This window comes from Ptychodera flava, chromosome 2 (genome assembly GCF_041260155.1).
Source record: "Ptychodera flava strain L36383 chromosome 2, AS_Pfla_20210202, whole genome shotgun sequence".
Classification (NCBI taxonomy): domain Eukaryota; kingdom Metazoa; phylum Hemichordata; class Enteropneusta; family Ptychoderidae; genus Ptychodera; species Ptychodera flava.
The window spans coordinates 19,067,637-19,088,263 of record NC_091929.1 but is presented as its reverse complement, the minus strand read 5'-3'; the positions used below and the strand labels follow the sequence as shown (position 1 = coordinate 19,088,263).

The 20,627-nt window shown below is 37.7% G+C and overlaps 1 protein-coding gene across 1 annotated transcript; it reads right to left on the bottom strand.

The window, feature by feature from the left end:
- Positions 1–1,424: 1,424 nt before the first annotated feature.
- Positions 1,425–20,542, bottom strand: LOC139116126 (uncharacterized). Its single transcript, XM_070678673.1, has 4 exons — positions 20,434–20,542; positions 19,585–19,649; positions 8,836–8,900; positions 1,425–7,484 (listed from the first exon to the last, which is right to left on the bottom strand). Exons 3-4 carry the CDS (start codon positions 8,836–8,838, stop codon positions 3,747–3,749), a joined length of 3,741 nt encoding a protein of 1,246 aa, XP_070534774.1. The 5' UTR covers positions 8,839–8,900; positions 19,585–19,649; positions 20,434–20,542; the 3' UTR covers positions 1,425–3,746.
- Positions 20,543–20,627: the final 85 nt, after the last annotated feature.

Sequence of the window (20,627 nt, the reverse complement as noted above, 5' to 3'; positions counted from 1 at the left end):
CATTTGTGACATCTCAACTAAACCAGGTCCATTACATAATCACTCATTGAGAAATATATTATATATATATGGACAGATTGCACTGACAAACCAAAAGGCGGCGTTACACGGCTTGTCAATGTTACAATGAAATTTATACTCATGGTTGGTGAAGGACTAGAGGCTTTTTCAGAGTATTTCAAAAATCCCCATTCGCAAAATTAGAAGCGGCGATTCCGGGGAACAGTTTTTGACTTTTCCTGGACTTGATTGATATCACGGCATAACGGCTCAAAATTACAGAAGACTGTGCTAAGTATAAAATCGCAGGGTTGTGCTCTGAGACTAGACCTATACCGTGAACTATCATACATCGTGACATAGCATTACTGCGCGAAGCTATTGAGAGAAAGTTTAAACCTGCCTCTGCTTTCCCATGATGCATTTTAGTCGTACGTTAAAGGTCAATTTGCCGACTTGTTTATTGTATGTAACAGCATTTACTACTTTCACTCTCAAAGTCATTTCGGAAAAATGAGAGTCCGAGTATTTCTACCCGAGGCGCATTTTACCTTAAAGGTATACAGTCACCTGTAATCTAAATATGCCCATATATGGTCAAAGGGGCGTTCCTTGGTATTCAAAATGTTCATGTGAGGGCGCTGTTTTTAAAAAGCGGCCACCCGCTTAAAATTTGTGATTGGTTAGATTTTCTCTTTCCATGGTAACTGTGGCAAAATTTGAACAGGTGACAGTATACCTTTAATGTCATTATTTGAAAATACTGCGCTCAGTTTCGCTCTCGCGTAGTACTTTCTTGTGTTTATAATCATGATTCCATATCCATCTTATAGATTGTTACATTATGCCATAATACAGAAACTTTGATCGAAGCCTCATTATATAAATATTTCTTAAACATTTACGTTGGAGACATCAGAGAAACTACCAAATACGTAATGCAGGACCGGTTCATCAGATCTTTAGACAAAGATGGCCAAAAATCTTTAAAAAATCACAATGAAAGATTTCTTTTGAAAGAGTCATCAAATTAAAAAGAGCCCTCCACCTGACCAAAGGGTATAAATGATACCGCACGATAATATAGGCTGTAACTGACCGCAAACCTTTTCATCTTAGTTGTGTTTAAAGTGCGAGTATTCCTTTTACATCTTAAGTGACTTTACTATCCACGGAGATTGCGAATATCTGAAAGGATGACGTCAAAGTTTCCTTCTTCATTAATCCCACCACACAACAGATCCGTGGAAATGTGTACAAACATAACTTACCATTCTTCTTTTAATTTATCATGTAGTGTAAGAACGAATATAATCTGAGAACGCAAGCTCACATAGCAGGGCAGAACCATGCAGTCCCACGAAGAGACATATTTTCAGTCGGTGTTATCAGATACGCATAGGTAAAGTAATGGAGACAGCATATATCTTTAATCTAGGTTTTTATTTAGGAAGCAAATAAGTAATGATTACATTAAAAAAAAATCCTGTCTAATTCCACTTGTTAATTTCAATCGGCATAGATTACGTATTATATCCTACCAATATATTAATGGCACAAATACAGCGATCTGATTGGTCGTGACGCGAAAAGAACCATGGTACATCGGCGATACACCACGGCAGGTATACGAGCGAGCTCTTAGCTTGAGCAAAAGTCCGTTTTTGACGTTCCACGCCAGAATTTCAATATACTGTTATGATATAATAGCAATAAACCACACCCAGCGACGGTATACCACTCGATTTTGACCAGTTCACTTCATATATGCACTCGCTATAACTCGTGCATATATGTCGTGAACTGGTCAAAATCTTGTGGTATACCGTCACTGGGTGTGCTTTATGCTGAAATATTACACCGGGTCACATCTTTTGATATAAAGTGACGAATGTTTACTCGGTCAATTGGTATTCCATGAAGATGAAACTTAATCTGATTACGAAAAACGTAGAAATTAACAAAAGAGTAGGAATCAAATATAGAACGAATGGCTGCTACTTGTTGTGTAGAAATAATAATCATTCGCAATCGGATAATAATATCGATAATATGTGATAACACGTATTATATCAAATCAGCTTGAATATAACCATGTCTATATTCGCATTATAGTACGGTTCGAACCGGCACGAGCTCTCAGCTAGAGGAATTTCGCTTTTTGATGTTTCATGCCAGAATTTCAATTGGATATTTTGATATAGTAGCAATAAGCCACTTCAGCAACGGGTATACCACTCGATTTTGACCAGTTCACGACATGTGCACGAGCTGTAACGAGTATGTTGTGAAATGGTCAAAATCTCGTGGTTTTTTTTTGCCGTGATGGGTAAGATATCACAAATAAAGAGTTAATCTCGGATATACACTTTAAAGTAATATGAAGACGAAATATGTTTCTAAGTAATTTAAAATACAAACTTTAAAAAAAAAACCAAGGACGTAAAGCCTTTGTCGTTAAAAGTTACATATGATACATTGTTTTCAACTACGTGTACATCTCAATAGAATAACAATGTTGTGATAAATGTAACACATTACTCTTCGACTAAATGTAAAACACAAGTCACAGAACAGTGATTAATCAACGTTCCAAAAATCAAATGACACTACAGGAACATGTGAACTATATTGTTAATATAGCAATGAATGAGCGCACATTGAAGCATAGACAAATTGTATCTTATAATTTGTATTAGGGCCTTTCTACATCAACAATTTGCAATCGTATAGGGCGGCCGTTTTTCGCGACAAACTGACATTCAGTAAAGAGATTAGGATCCTTCATTATGAAATATCAGCATACGGAATAATACTATCAGATTTAGAATGGGAAGTGCAGAAGCCTTGTGAAGAAGTCTTGGGAAGTGTAAGCCGGAATGCTTGCATTTAAAAGTGCTTTCTCTGTTTATTAGTTTAAAAGTCTGACAATCCAATTTAAGGGAAGTATTTGCTACCATACCTTCAGCGACCTGAACATTATAATCATAATACCACAGTGCTGCATAAAAGTAGCACTTCAGTTTTTGCAGCTGGTATTAAACAACAATAAGAATAAAAAATAACGAATACAATAGTAGTTGTAAAAAAATTATTTGTCTTGTATCGCTTAATTCTAGGCTTTTTAAAGAAAAGAAAACATGACCGTGATAAAACGGTTGGCAAGTGACGTTTTAAAAATTTCAATGTTAAGAAAGTCAATAATAGCAGATGTGAAGAATTGAGGTGAACATTGTTCAAAGTTGAAGTACCATACGTAATGAAATACAGTAAATTTTCGATCGGATAAGAACTCAAAACGTACGGCGCCCAGTCACCTAGCGGAGAAGTGACAGACAAAACTTCTCAGCACAATCCCCTCTTTTAATAAAGAATGGTTCTCTGACCGAGCCAAGTTGTTACAATTTTTCTGACTACGGCCCCTCCACACGCTGCAGAGTTCACGAAGCACTCACACTCGTACACAAACTCTATCAAAGCACAAACCTTTTAAAACACATCACATGATACTTTACAAAATCATATATCAAAGGAGGTGCAAGGGTGGTTTAATAAACTGCTTTACTGAAGGACTTTATTTAAAGTTGTTGCTTTTTTCATCTATGACTAACTAAAAAAAGGTTCATGCCGCATGGAAGAAATGATTGTGACAAGTGTATTATGGAATTAAATTCATTTGGTTTTACAATTGGTATACGTTGGAAGTCTTTGCCTTTCTTTTATATTTTAGTGATTCTATAGAGAATCTACATAGGGCCTGCTACTGTAATTTCAAACGTCGCTTGAGCCTCACCATAGGTATTTCTTACCCTGATTTGAAATGTTTGTGTCGGGAATTCAGGCGGTTCTTGGCCTGATTTTTGGGTAATGAGCCCATTAGCGTCATTCAGCTCGAGAAACTCAGGGAGTTGTGGCGCAACAAACCATATCTGCCCACTGATACTGCCTACCTGACCAAGACAAGGATAGAACTTTCGATCTTTATCATACTTGGATAGAAAAATATTTGGAAAAGTGAGTCTTTCAGGTTTCATACCCTGCATGCTTAGTGTCCAAGGAATTGCGCCATTTGATGCAGAAACTGAATATCCATCAGAATCCAAAAAGAACCCTGGCCTTCCTACATTCTCGATGGTGAACGGTCCACTAACGAGATGATCATCTGAATCAAACTCGACCTTATTAACACAAGTCACAGTCCAACGTTGCTGCTTCTGTTTATCCTTGTCAGTTTCAGGTTTTTGCATCATTATTTTCGCAGAATCATCAAGAGTAAGAACAAGGACCTTCGCAATGTTGTCCTGATCAAATACCCTACTAGCGAATATCGAATGGCCTTCATAATCTGTAGACACACTTAAGACAGTATCAAACCCATGGGAGAGAGGACTGATGACAAGTGAACCATCAGAACGTACGGTGAGACAAGGTGATTTATTTTCAGTACCTGGAGCCAATGCCACACCAACATCGCGTGGCTTTCCATCTTCATCAAATATAACCTGAAAATAGTCAACTGCACTAAAAAATTCCATGAAATAGCCTCCGTTCTTTACTACCTCGCTGTCAACAAATTCATCAATGGGGTTAGGAGGCTGCTTGTGGGTGAACAAGAAAACAAACATGATGACAACACCAGCAATTGCTGCAAATATCGAAAAAGCACTGGCAACACTACACATGGTGGCAAGACCAAATCCTCCAACAGTTGTTATTCCTTCAGTCACTGCCCATCCAGCGGCAACAGATACCAAATTTAGGACAGCAGATGCTAGAAAGAGGGAATTCATTGCTATTGACATAGGATCATGAGACTCTCCCAAAGCAATGCCGCTGAGTACAATACCAAAGATTGCCATGGCTGCTGCAAACCGAGTCGCCATGAACTCACCAAGATTTCTTCCAAATAATTTACAAAGTCTGGGATATTGTACCTCAAAGATAAAGTCTTCTGTAAATGCTCCTTCTGCCATATTCATGGCTACTTCTGCATCGACAGCTACGGACGTTGGTGGAGTAGAGCTGTTGCGGAGAACCCAGCGGCCAAAGTTAGAAGTCATAGAATTTATGGACATTTTTATCTCTGATCCGAAGAATACTCTAAAGGAAACCCATAAGCTCTCACCTGTTTGGAAGGCAAAAACTGCTTGGATTCCTTTTCGTATGAAGAGTGCAGTTACCTTTATACAAGACGCAATGAAATCTGCTCGCTGAGCTGGGGACATATCGTTGAAACTGATGAGGCCAGTCGACAGCTGCACAATAGCAGATGCAGCACTACCTAGGAGTATGAAATTACCCATGAAGGAAGCTGCCTGACCAAATTTTTGTACAACTTTATTTGTAAATTCCCTACACACATTTATCCAGCTGCTAGATCCTATGGTAGATCCTACATCATACAAAATTTTTAAGTACTCTTTCAAGTTGTTTTTTGCTAGCGCCTCTTTTACCTTTTTAGCGTAGTCCCTCATTTTTGGATCTGTGCCGTTGACATAAGTATCTAGGAACTGCTGTTTGATCATTGGCACAAACATACTTATCTCTTCAAAATCGTTTGAAAGATCAATAAATGATGGCAGCAGGGAAGTAAAGTGGAAAATTTGCATAAGGTCGACAAACTCCTGCATGAAATAGCCAGAGGGATCAAGAATACTCAAGATACTCCCATAGCGTTGTAGATTCTGTGTTATTTGTTGGGATGAAGTGTTGCCTTGTGTCATACTTAGTCTGAGCATAGAAAGGTAACTCGGGGAAGCCAAATACTTGAAAAGCATATAGGACCAGTACTGCCCCTGTAGACCTCTTTTACGTGAGTTCTCAACTAAATCCAACATTTGTTGTAATTCCTTCTGCTCATCTTCATCAGTTGCTTCACTGAGACCTTCCTGTATTTGTTTCTTCCATTCGTCACTTGATTGATTGATTAAGTCTCGATGGTGTTCAGTATTTTGGGACTGGTCGTACATAAACTGTGTCATGAGAGAGAACTTCTTTTGCCACTCATGAGAGTACAACTTGGTTGTCTGGTCATTGTAGATCTTTGCTGTACCAGTGTATTCTTTCATCACTGCCTGAGCTCTTCGAGCATTAAGATGTTTTACTTTGTCCCTGTCGGAGGTCTTTAAAGCATTGACTAGATAAGGGACAGATAGCTTTGAATACCATTCTGCGTTGGCTTTATTATCTTCAGCTATATCTTTTATGTCACCGAGATCAGGTGGGTTAGCTGCGATGAAATCATGCAGGTAGTCGAGAGGCATGTAGTATTGAAGGACTTTATAGAATCCTTCCATCGCAGACTGTTGAATGACATCCAGAACACCATCTTTCGAAGGCTGGTAAGGATTCATGCTCAAAAGGTCGTATATTGACAAAGAGGATTGTGGTTCAGGTTTGGCATGAACGCGAAAACCTTCAACACCAAAACTAGAATGTGTGACAACTGTGCCATCTGGAGAAAATTCAACAAAACCTGTCTGAGGTAAATTTGCCTTTGTGGACTCATCTGCAGTGAGATCTTGCCACCAAAGTTTGTCACCAGAGATGCCAGATTTATTTGCCATTACACCATCTATCACAAGCCTTTGTCGGTGTGTTGTTAGTAAAGTATGAAATGTACCTGAATGATAGACTTTGTATGTACCAGCAATAAAATGATTCTGAGCTGTACCTTTTATGGCATATACTTTCCCCTTCAGGGATCGTTCATCACAAAGCATTGCACCCCCTTCGATATTTTGGGCTAATTCATCAAAGTCAAAGACCATCTTGAAAGGGAAAATGTTGTCTTTGATACCCATGTCTGGAGGTTGGTAGCCACCATTTAAGGAAAATATAAATTTACCAGAGCCTTCAAGCTCAACGGAAAATGCACCTCCAGGTCCCCGGGGTTGAACATCCCAGTCTACATCCCGATGGTTGTCACGGAAGACAACAGCAGTTTGCCATATTGTGTCGTCTCCAATTTTCCCCATATCTTCCAACCAATAGGTAAACTTCATTGCCCTATCATCCCATACGGCGTTTCTCCATTTTTCTGAATTGGTATCCCACTTCAAAGTGAGCTCATTCTCACCAGCGACATAGGCCCCAGCATTACTAGATAATGCCATCGCGTACGATGGATGTAAGTAACCTAATTGTACTGCACCCATTTGATCTTCATCACCAATTTGCATGGAGCCAGCACCAACTCTTGCATCATCACTGAAGCCAATATGGCCTGCCGTTTTAAGGGGACGTTGTCGTTGTTTCCATACTAGCTCGTTTCGTTTGTGAATCCACTGCCAGTTGTCACGATGTATGTGCACATGGTCGACGTAGAGAAGATCTCGAGTGTCGTTTGGCCCATCTTCCCCTCGTATTATGGTAATAGTGTGTCCCTTATCATGCCAACTATTTGGATCATGGGCTTTAGATGGGCTGTTTCGATCTAGATGCCTTACTAAATACGACTTGGACGCATTTGATTTTATGTTAATCTGTAAAAAATTAAATTCCTAAATTAAGATTTCTCAGCTCATATTTGTGGTAGAGTAAAGGAGATTGTCCATTCACATCATATTAAAGTGGCACTCCCACTTGGTAACATTTTTAAAACACATTTTTTTAGTGCCAACGGTCGATATTTGATGTGGCGACTGCGCGCGGATCGCGAGATATCGATAAAAACATGTCTTCAAAAAAGTAAAAGTTTGAATTCCGGTGGCCCACCTAAATTCAACTTCCGAACGTTGAACGTTCGGCACTGGGGCCATTGTCAACTAAGCTATGGAGTACGAGTCTACACTGACGCTGCTTTACGCCACAGTACCACTTGCCTGGGTGATCGGTCAGGCCCCGTAGGAGAAAGCTGAGTCTTTCTGACTTGGTGATAAAACGAAAAACAATTTTTGCTGATTCCACAAGAGTTCGCATAGGTGACTAGCCCAGTTACGTGCGGTTGATACATAGCGGCCACCGCATGGTATGCATAGACGCATACCACGCGCACGGCGAACCACGCGTACTGTGTGGCAGACGACAAAATGTAGTCATCGGAGGCGGCTAATATTTAACACGTAAAAACTGATGTTTATGTTGTATTGGTTAAGAATATAATACAACTGATTTAGAATAATGAAAACGACAAAAGCTAAGAAGAAGTTTTCAAAAACTGGCCTGTGGTAAAGGCATAATGCTGTATATAAAGTCTTCGCAGTTGGAGGTAAAATTGCGTCGTTCGAACTTATTATTGACTCCCTAGAATATCGTCAATCAGCACAACAACAAACCTTCGGGGGGTTTCGCGTCATAAACAGAAACGATCGTAAAACTTCGGGATGTGAAAAATACGCTCGGGAAACGACATGTTTTTATCGATATCTCGCGATCCGCGCGCAGTCGCCACGTCAAATATCGACCGTTGGCATTAAAAAAATATGTTTTAAAAATGTTACCAAATGGGAGTGCCTCTTTAAGGTCTCAGATTTGGAATAGCTTTTTCCAACTAATGGTTTGAAGAATTTTCGAATGTTGCCTCCTAGAAATTACTTTGAAATGGAAAGAGGCAGGAAAAGGAAAGAAACAGCTCATCTTCTGCATTACTATAGACGTTTTGTAGATTGGTAATGTAACAACTAAAAATTGTCGTAGTTAGATAAGTTTTGTAAAACTATCTTATGATAACCATTATGAGATCTGGATTGTCTGTCGTTTTCATCAATTTCAATTTTGCTATATGTCAAAATTGCCGTTACATCAATCAGCTCATACGTAATTAACGACCATTTCCTTTATAGTTTAAGACACCATCAACAAGGTTTTGTGAAAGAGATGAACTGTATACCTTACCATAATTAACACTCCAACTTGTAGTTAAATGTGTTCAGTGGTAGATGGTTGCGATCTCTGGCGACCTGTTAAGAAAATTTTCAACGTAATTAAAACACTGATTGCATATCAAATTAAATTTGATCGATAAAGTTAGTATTGCATTGGAAGTATTGTTAAGCATGGACTGAACATTTTCACGGTGATGTCAATCCAAAGCGGTATTGTAATACAATTAAAGTAATAAGGGACTGGCTCGTTCGTGCGTTCTCTGCACATAGCTCTGTACATGTCGAAGGAGTGTGCTAGCGAACTAAGAACGCAATTTTAGAAGTGTTTTATTTAAGTTCCTTGGTAAATTCTGACAAATATGAACGTAGAATGCGCCTCATAGATAAATATATTCAGACTCTCAGATTTTTACGAGATTTTCCTTGTCTACATCTTGTGTAGGCTTAATTTGAAGACCTTGAAGTAAATGCTGTCCTTGCAATCTTATGACTGTCATTATCAAAAATTCAATTTCTCCATAAAGTTAACTTTGGCATGGTGGCCATTTTAAAATTAAAATTTCGGTAACTTTAAAGTACTTTGTTTCACTTGTACAAAAGTTTGCATGTGTGACACTGATATTATTCCTGACTCTGAAATAAACAAGTACAAAAAATTTTCTCGAGAAAGTTTGAGCAAAAGTATACGTCTTCCAGTTTTGAGGCCTGTACTACCTTACTCATACACTTAAAAATTACTCACTAATCACACTTCCTAGCCTACAGGTCCATTCTCATTTATTTCGTATGTTACTGTCGATCAATTCAGCCGTCAGACTGGCCATGGGTAGAGTTTTGCGCAAAAGTCTTAGCTAAAGCTTTTATGAGAACCAGTTACTTCCATACTGAGAAATACCTTGATAACATATGAGAAGGGGATATTAGGTGATCTGCGGAAGAGGGGTCTCTCATCTGAAGGTGAAAAATGGTTCTACGGCAGTCACCTCCCTCGACATTTACCTATCAGACACATAGTCTAAGCCAAGCCCATTTAAGCCAGAACCTCGTACCAGACATGTACTCACAAAACACATAGCCTAACATACGCTGAACGAATCCAGGTGAAATCTTAATGTGGGTTACCATCCTCATATCGTTCAACAATTTTTGGTTAGCTTGCAGGGGTTTCATTAAGTTTTGAAGTAGGGGCTAGAATAGAAAAGTAGGCGGCTTGCAGCTGCCATGACCACAAGGGGTCGTCGTCGGGGGAGGGTCCAAAGGCCGGAAACCCTGAAAAATTAGCTAAAATTTACTTTTTAAAGCTTAAGGTCACTTGAATTTCTAGTATTTTCAGGGGAATAGTCATCAGTGTTCCAGGGCAATTTATGTTCATATCATAAAAGCCATTTTGCTGGGAGATTAGGCCTAAATATTATAATTCATAATTAAAGATGATAAAATGTGGTGATGTTGACTAATTTGAACAAAGAAAACAAGTCTTTAGAGCCTCTATGCTTTTAGGAGGTAAACTATAATAATTCACCATTATTAATGATATAAATTTGATATGTAGATGATATTATACAGTGTTACATCTAGACAGGGGGATAGGGGATTCCCCCTGTGTTGAAATGTTGGCACCCCAATTAATTTGTCAAGGGGACCACTCCCCCCTTCCATGAAATGGTGCCAGTCACACCGTAGAGGTACAAGTAGAACACATGAACTGGTGAAATGCCCCCGAAATTTTCTGGTAAAGGGGGAAAATTCCCCTTGTTGATGCCATCCTGGAAGAAACACTAATAATGTTATGCTTAAAATTAAGAACCCTGATGTTTGGTATGGAAATCTGTAGATGAAGAACGTTGATACCACTGGGGAGGTAAAAAGGATAATTTATATAACGAATAATGATAAAAAATGACAATCATTACCATATTTCGCAAAAGAATTTAAAGATCCTCAAGGTTATTTGACTATATGGGTATGCAAAGTAAGAACCTTGATATAGGATATAAAAATTTGTACGTTCAGAAACGCACATTTGGATTTAACCTGACGATCGCTTTTGAAGTGAATTTAGAGGTCTGATCGTATTGTAACCACTCTTGGCGACGTTCTTATTGGCGTCGATAGACCGAAGAGCAGTACATATCATACGTACATATCATACTCCTTCACAATTACGCCTACCGCAGTGCAACGCACGTCGGCTTACTAAAATTCCGACGGTAATCGGAAAGTTTTTCGTGAGAAAAAAATCAGGTCATTGCCTTCGAAAACAGTTTAAATCCACGTAATTATCCTTCTCTTGTTTCTTGGTCCACTTCAAAACCGAGGATCGTACAGCGAAGCTTGACCTTGCGATCGCTTCCGTTTTCATTTGTTCATCGACCATTTTGAGTTGAGCTAACGACGGCCGACAGGTGTAGTATGCAAGTTTTCATTAGCGTATATAAAGGTCACCAAATAGAAATCAGCAATTCAGGTAGCCAATAGAATCGTCAATTGCAATTCTGATTTTTATTGAGGCAGTATACGCGAGACCGTGCTGCATCGTAGTACAAGGCGATCGTAGTAGTCGTTCGTCTTCTAAATTTTGTTTCACATAAAAGCCGTTGAAAAGTTTAATTACACAGCTTGTGAAACTTGTCTGTATCATTTCAGAAGGTAAAAATATTTTAGCTATGAAAGAGTTCAAATTTCAAAAAAAAGTAGCCGGCGAAATCGAGAGAGTAACCGGTCAATTTTGCCGGCTGGAGGCTCTTAATAAAAACCCCTGGGCTTGTGGCTTTCTGTGACAGTCATCTCCTTGATATTTACCAACTAGACATACAGCCTAACCCCAGATCATTCAATCCAGGTTGTAAATGGTGAGGGAGTTAAATATCCTCATACTATACAACAGTTTGGGGCTAGCAAGTGGCTTTATAGGAGAGTCATCCCTTGATATTTACCAACAAGACACATACACCTACCCAAACCCATAGAATGTTCAGGGGTTAACCATCCTCATACTATACAACAGTTTGGGGGTAGCTAACGACATTCTGGGACAGTCATTTCCTGGGCATTTATCCTCCAAACACATAGCCTAACCTGAGCAAATATGAATACAGGTGATAAATATTCATCCGGGTAACCATCCTCTCGGTTTTGGGTAAGCTAGTGGCTTCTAGGAAAGTCACCCGCAGGAACTTGCGAACTTTCATCACCAGACATATAGCCGACCCAAGACGATGCAATCTGGGTTGTAAATACTGGAGGGGTTATCATCCACACATCGTACAACAGCCAGTAGCATTCTAGAACAGTCAAGCCCTGGGTATTAATGCTTTAGACACATGACCTAACCAAAGCCAAGTGAATCACACTTGTAAATCTCCATGGGTAACCATCCCTAAACTCTACATCACTTTTTGTTTAGCTATTTGCATTCGCATTCTAAGACAATCACCCCTTGGCATTTCCCCAACAGATACATAGCCTAAGCTATAGAGCGCCGTAGCTATCATAAGTGCATCTTACCGGTAATAATATTTTCTTTTCCATTTTCAGAACATGCCAGGCATTACTCACACGTCACTGGTCATTGTGGCAGTTGCTTTTGGCATTTGCAATAGTAGTACTTGTGCCATCGCAACTGAAGGAAGCAATTATAGTCCGCATTCCAAAGACCAGTAACCCATCATCTTTTGATAACTTTCGGCCGATTTCACTAACAAATTGTATTGCAAAGGTGTTAGAATGCATTGTTGAGAAGTGGATAAAATAAGAAATTAGAGGTAAAATTGATGAAAAACAATATGCATCTGTAAAAAAGTCATCATCAACATTCGCCCCGGTAGATATGTTGCAAAATTGGATAGAACAATTAGAAGGGCAGGAAAATTTGGCTAGAGCGTGCTTTTTAGACTTTAGTAAATCATTTGACAAAATAGATCACAATATCTTGATGTCAAACTATTGAAACTTGGCATAAATACCAACGTTAGTTAAATGGGTAGCACTCTTTTTGTGCAATCGTAACCAACAGGTTAATGTTGGTGACCATTTGTCTAGTTGGCAAGGTATTCGGGCTGGTGTGCTACAGGGTACGAAATTGGGACCTTTACTTTTTACAATAACGATCATTGATATTCAAGAGAGTATGCGATGCTCTAATTACATATTCATAGATGATACTACATTGTCTGAAGGTTTGCATTCAAAAACATCTGCTCATTCGTCTACGCAATGAGTTCTCGATGATGTAAGTGCATAGTCAGACAAAAATAACATGAAATTAAATAAAAAAATGTAAAAAATCATGATATGTTTTGCAAAACAGTTCACCAAGCCTCAACCCCTGTCTTTATCTAACATTGAACTGGGTGAAGTAGACAATTTTAAATGCCTAGGGTCGACTATAAATAATAAATTGAAGTGGTGTAGTCATGTTAATGAGTTTATCAGCAAGGCCTCACAAAGACTGCACATCTTACATGTATTCAGTGGATTCGGTGCACCTGTTCGAGATCTGAAAAGTATTTATGTCTCACTTATAAGATCAATATTAGAATAGACTTGTGTGGCCTGGCAGGGTTGGTTGACGGAAAAACAAAAAGATCAGTTAGAAAAAAATCAAGAAGAGGGTCTTCAAAATTATATACCCATTTGCTTCATATAGAGAAGCACAAAATATGCTTTAACTAAAACCATTAGAAGAAAGAAGGCAAGATAGTTGTAAGAAATTTGGTGAAAGTATCTTATAGCCAGACCATAAAATTAAATTACTTTGTCAACCTAAAGTAAACCATAGGTATCCCACGAGAAATTGCGACGTTAGAAGTTTTCAATCACGAACCAAGCGCAAGGATTCCAGCCTCGTTGTGTATTGTGTTAATTTATTACGCTATTGAATGTGGTTTTTTTGGTCATTTTTAATGTTATTGTTGTTGTTGATAGTACTCGTAACATTTTGCTGAAGTGTACTTTTGTATTTTGATTTTTTTTTGAATCGTAGTACCTCTAACACGATTGGCATTAATTTGGGATAATTGGATGGTGGAGTAATGCCAATTTAATCTACAAATGTAATCTCATCTGCTTTTCTTTTTACATTACACACTTGTTTTTATGAGTAATTTGTATTAATGAACATTCAACTATCTAGCACCTAACACTTTTGAGAAATTTGTAAAATAGGGAAATCCAATTATCCCAAATTAGTTCCAATCGTGTTCTCTTGTAATTTGACTCCAGGGTCACCATTTTGAGGTGAAATAAACCATAATTACTATTATTGTATTTCTGAATTAAGAACAACACAACGTGGTTATCTTTATCGGCAAACCTTCTTTGTAATCAATAAATGCAAAAAGGAATTATGAATTGAGTAAAATGTTAAATAGGTGTTGGTTTTCCTGAATAAGAAAAGCAACGTTACTGATGAAACCTGTAGTTGTTCAATATTGATAGACTGTCGACAGTCCCTTGTGTCTTATCTGTCTCTTATTGGTGTAGTATCTCATCTATGACAGTGGGTTACCGGAAGCGAAAGCAAGCATTGACACTAGGGACTGTCCTCTCTTGTAGGCTTTAGGTTGCTATTAATTATCGTCGAAAACAGGGCAGAGGAAGAAATTTGCATAGAGTTCATAAGTGCAAGTGGGATTATACAGTAAACATATATGTCGTGTCGACTTGTCTTGAGTCTGAGAACAGTGGCTGTATTTTAAATGCGCGCTGTATCCACTAATGTATGCATGTAATTCAGTAAAGACTTAAACATTTCCCGCAAGATTGCGCAGGTTCGATCCCGTGCTTATATTAATAGCGTCGACAGTAATTCAGACATCTTTTCCTGCAGCATAACCGTCAATAACTTGTCTCTGAAGTCTTTGCAGTACGAATATCCGAGGTATTCCAAGGTGTTGCGATAGTAGTAAAGCTCCTTCACTGTCGCCATGTTGCGGTACTATTTCCAGCTGGCCGTGGCCTGACCGGCTTACGTACGACCCACTTCACCTGTCAATCATTTCCTCTGCGTTTGGTTACAACAGGGTTTTCCCTGCTGTTGTCGTTGAGGGCGCAGCAGGAGAAGTTATCAACTATCTCGAACTATCTATCTATCTTGAACCTGGGATAGCACCATAGATGGAAACGGCTGGATAGTTGTCGGAAGCTCTGGATAGAAAATTATTCTCAGATGTAGTACAAAGTTCCTAGCGACAAGGATACACTATGTCTGCACAGATGACTCTGTATAGTTGTAGACAGTTTTACTGTTCTTGTATGTTTCAAAACCCATTTCCACCCCAACCCCCCCGTAAATATGAAGTCTTCCTAAAAATTGAAATCGTTTGGAGCCAATTTCTACTTTCTAATATCAATGTGCTGTTTAACATTGCATAACTAGAAGTTTCGTCATTATCGTCGCCATTAGTACTCAGGAAAACCAACAATAATATAGCATTTTACACAATTCCTAATTCCTATTCGCATTTATTGATTACAAATAAGGTTGACCTCACTGAACATGTTATTCTAAATTGCTAAATGCAGCGCTTAGAAAGAACATTCATGATCGAAATTTGGAATACTTTCAATGTAAATGTTCATTTCAACCGAAGAAATAATGAAATTTTCTCATATTCCGACTGCCATTCTTTGATTTTAGGCTGAAAACATGGTTGGCAGAATATTGTTACGGACTGTGAAGTATTCTAGGCATTCATTATATCAAGTTAAACAAACGTTATGTAATTTAATTATTTTGTCAGTTTAGTTACTGAGAGTAGTAGGCTTGACATTTGCAATCATAACATTTTACTCTTCAAAAAATAATGCCACGTCAATCGTTCGTGTCAGTGTATTTCTCACTAGGAACTTTATTGGAAGTGTAACTTTTTAACCACTTTGCAGATCTGTATATGCACTGGCTATATAATTAAAGATTTTTTATAATGTCTTCCCATATATATAAATCGTTTCATTTATGTTTAGTACTTTGTTACCAGCATATATCAATCTTAAACACGATTGGAACTAATTTGGGATAATTGGATTTTCATATTTTACAAATTTCTCAAAAGTGTTAGGTGCTAGATAGTTAAATGTTGCAATATCGCAAATTACTCATAAAAAAGTGTGTAATGCAAAAGAGAAAAGCAGATGAGATTACATTTGTAGATTAAATCGACATTACTTCACCATCCAATTATCCCAAATTAGTTCCAATCGTGTTCTTAATGAAATCGTTATAAAGTAGTATTATTTAAGGGGGTGCTGCACCCATCACAGGGTATTTTGCTCAAAATCACCTTTTTGCAAATATTAATTCAATTTTGGTTAATTTGTTAACCAAAGATTAAAAATATTGGTTGGTTTCACCTTTTAGCTTGTCTAGCAGTCATAGGTTGCGTGATAAAGAAGTGATAATTATACAAATGTATGTAAATCATCGGATTTCCTGGCTTCCACGCTGTCTGGGTCAAATTTTCTGAAATTTTAACTCTATGTCCTTTACACACAGCAAAACGACTATTTTGTTTGGCAAAAGAGTTCTTACATTTTGAATTAGAGGCATTTTAATTTTGCTTATCATATTTAATCACTTTTCCTGAGTGTCAGGTATTCAACCCTGCCATTTTAGAATGAGGATAGATAATGGAAAATAAAACAGTCGGATATTTTGCATATATTTTTGTTTCATTGCATTTCCGAAAATAGTATCAAGTTTTTAACTTAAATTAATTTTTATCATTCATACCAAAATTGAGCTTTTTACTCCAAATCTAAACCCCTTCATCCTTCGAGTAAACTTTTGCTACCATAGTAAACTTTAGGATTCCCTGCCTTTTTGAAAATGTATAGTGTGAGAAGGTTTCCTTGTCATCTAGATGGGAAAATTCCTTTGAAAAAAAACTGCGTTTGCAACATGCAGCTCCACCTTAACAAAATAGAACGGTCATTTCCTAAAATTTAGGAGTATTTGTCAAAAAAATTGTTGTCATTTGTGTTGCTCCTCCTCTATTTCCTATTCCGAATTGTTTATCTTATCTTTTCGCTTAAAACATGTTGATCTGCTCCTTATCTTCGCAAGAAAGCATTTTTTCATTATTTATTTTGCAGTTGTTTCGATTATCAAATCCTCTGTCATTGCTTCACTTGTCATTCACATTGCCCTGCAACGTACTGTGTGGCGCTGCTCTGTAAATTTAGATTGACCGAGTAATTACCATATTTATGGTAATGGAAGTAATTCGGCTCGTTAGTCTGCGCACTTTCATCGTTATAGTGCCCATTTGTCCGGGCGCTGTTCTCAACTTCAAGCCTGCGTGGTAGAACCAAACAATGGCATTCATCATTCCCACGTACTTCGTATACCTGCTATAACTAGTTTGCCACTGCCGTGTTCGATGCCCACTCGCTTCACATTATAGGGCTGAGCTCGAATTTTGATATGGTCACGAAACGAATTCTCGAACAAATGTCCTTCGGTACTTTGGCTTCAAATTTTGAAGCAGGGCGAATCGGTCCCGCGCTTCTTCCAAGTCACGAGAATGGGATTTGGCACCACTCATTGGACAAAGATACATGAGCACGGTACACGAACGGTCGTACAGTCCACTCGCAAACCTATATTACGCACTGCGTTGGCGCAGGGACTGGACAGAAATTACAGGGCGGTGGGGTGGAGTGGGCCGCTGTCTTTGGTTGGATCGCCATTTTCCGTTCATGCATTTTTGAGCAACTATCACGACTAAAACAAGATATGGCTGATATAGTATTTCATCCAAAAGTATCAAATCACAATACATTGTAGTTTTTTAGGTACACTATTAAAATTTTCCTACAAAGCAAGGTATCTCTTTTCATTAATATGTGTTTGATAATTTATGTAAATATACTTTAATTGAAGCGGAAGATATAAAGTGCATATGTGTACAAAAAATTTAATTCTTGGATTCCATAAAAAATGTTGATTCACTAAATAAGTTAGTCTACGAGAAAACTATGCACTTTTTTCAATGTAAAACAAGCAGCATCTGTGCATTTATACACGCATGATTATTGATATAAATCTACCAAACTCGAAACGGATGGCTACAACTCGTATATGTAAGAGAAATTTCTATTTTCGAATTTAACCGAAATGTTGATTCATTGTACATTGCAGTCTTCCATGAAACTATGAATAATTTGTTCACAACACAATGCCAGCAAAATCTCTGCGTGTATTGATGTTCGATAGTTGATACAAATGTAAAAATGTAAGAATGTGGTGGTTACAAGTGCATATGTGTTCAGAAAATTTGATTTTGGGATTTCACCGAAATGTTGTTTCACTTTAGATTGTAGTTCATGAGGAAATTATAAATGATTTTTACAATTCAAAATAAGCGAAATATGTGCTTTTATACATATTCGACAATTGATATAGATGTAGGTGGTGAGAATAGGGTGTTTGAAAGAGCAGACGTGACCAACAAATAAGATCTTGGAATTTCATAGAAAAATAAGGTGGTCTGGGTAAACTATTAAACATTTTCCCAACAAAACTTGCTATATCTGTGCATGTAAATGTGTATGTAGTAAAAATTTTAACCTTTAGGCTGTACTAAGTTTCTAGAAAAACAGTAGAATGAAAACATTTAAAAGCCAACCTATAAATGAAAGTTAACACATTAGAGCTACCGTTCCTTTTAATTTTGATTAGCCAAGTGTTTTAAGTAGTTGTTTGATCTTTCAGACAATTTTCCCCATGACTAATAATAAAATCATTTGAGGTTAGAGGTCATTCCTCCTTAAAACTGGCACATTGATGGCTAGCAAGATGTTCTTTATATGACAAAACAAATGGCTTAAATATAAGCCACACCGATATATCAATAAATGGAATGCTCAAAACCTTATGAAATGGCTATATCAGCGATTTAAAAGCCTAAAATAAAAACTAAATGCTTTAGCAATCACCTGAATTGCCAACAACATTAACGAAAATGCCACATAAACTTAACTGAATGCTAACAAAAGTACTAAAATTGCCCAACAAGATCACCTAAATGCCAAGGGTGTTATTGCAAAATGCCTAAAGTAGCCATATCAATACCTAATGACATAAGAGGAATGCCTATAAAGTGTTTCAAAAATACGAAATATGTTCTTAAAATGGAGAAGATGTTTTGTTTTATATGTTTTTATGACAACTACGGCGTTCCGTATAAAGCCCAACTAATAGAATTCAGGTGGTGTGAGTTCGAGAGGTGACCATCTCCTTACAGTACAAGGACTTTTAGATGGCTGTCCTTAGCTCATCCACGGGGAGGTGGTCACGACCGTCCTACCAAAAAACCCTTCAATATGAAATCGATATCTCATCTTCTTATCAATGAAATGACTGGAGAAAAGATAACGGCGCTAAGAAAGAAAATCTCAGTGCACTTTTTTCAGAATTTAAAAGTACGAGCTCACACTGAGCGAGGAGAAAATTAAAATTATAACCAACGAATTTAATAGGAATATGTTTCTCCAAATTAAACGTGAAATATGAATCAAAGATAACACAAACTGATGGGAAAAATTAACAATTGGCATCTAAAAATATGTTCACAATATTCATCGTCATACAGACATTTATAAGTTTTTAATTGTAAGCACCAATCTATCAGAGTCCTCATACTTCAAATAAATATATCTTATAGTTGCCTAATTGAAGTGTAGCTAATGTTACTTATTACATCAAGGAAAACAAGATTGATCGAACAAGCGTAATGAAAATATTAAATTGAGGTACCTTAATCAAACTTGCAGCAGAGGAATATGGTTTCTTCTCTCTTTCCTCGGCGACAACCTGAGGCCCTGTGTAGATTAAATAAATTGTGATTAGATAAACGTATCGAATAGGCTTTTTGCGTGAAAAGCAATTGACTGCCACAGTTGATGGTTGCTATGAACAACCATTCAGGCAAAAACGTTTCTAATCCTCGTGCGAGTCATTCTAGACTAGCTGCGTCTGTCTTTTTTCTTACGTTGGCTTGAAATAAAATGCGCCTCAGTGACAGACGGATGGACTCGAGAACTTTTACAATGTCTTTTTGGCCTACCACTTTAGGAGACTCGTTGTGAAGCTTGTGAAGAAAAAAATAGTATTCACCGGCTTAGTTTTGTGAACTTGGGAAATGGTGTTATCGAATTTCAAAATTTAAGGTAATTTGTTTCTCTAGTACCAAAATTTGAACGGATCCAAATATTATATTATATACTTGATTTGAAAAGAATGGTTGAAAGATTCCTTGAGGAAAGTTTGAGCAAAGGCTTAACTCGTCCATTTTCGAGAAGCGAGCTAAATTTAGTTCAAAAAATGACAGTGCTCTTCGGCTGGTAGAAACCATGAGTAGATTTTTATAGACGTTTTGTGCGTCGATGAACAGAGAACTTATACCGTCATTTCACCATGTCATAATTATCAATAGATGGCCCTCCAGGTTCTATGGTATGCATAACGTATCTCATTTTGTATATATAAATTAAGTAAAATACCGCGTCAGCACATCATTTTACATATTTGGATAGAGAAACAAACCTATTGTTTTTTGTCTTTACGAAACTGCTTTGCTTGGCTGATAGCGTTAAGTTGGCTTACCTCGTACCAGTGCACGAACAAAGTCAATCGTTCAAAGTCGGTAGGGTCCCGTCGGCACGGACAGACGAAGTTGCAGATGGCGTCTCTCAGAGAAGAATGAAAATGTTGTAACATCTATAGTGGGTTCTCCACTTATAACACTTTAGCAGTCGGAGTCACGTGATTTGTATCACAGTAATGTTTACACAACTCCA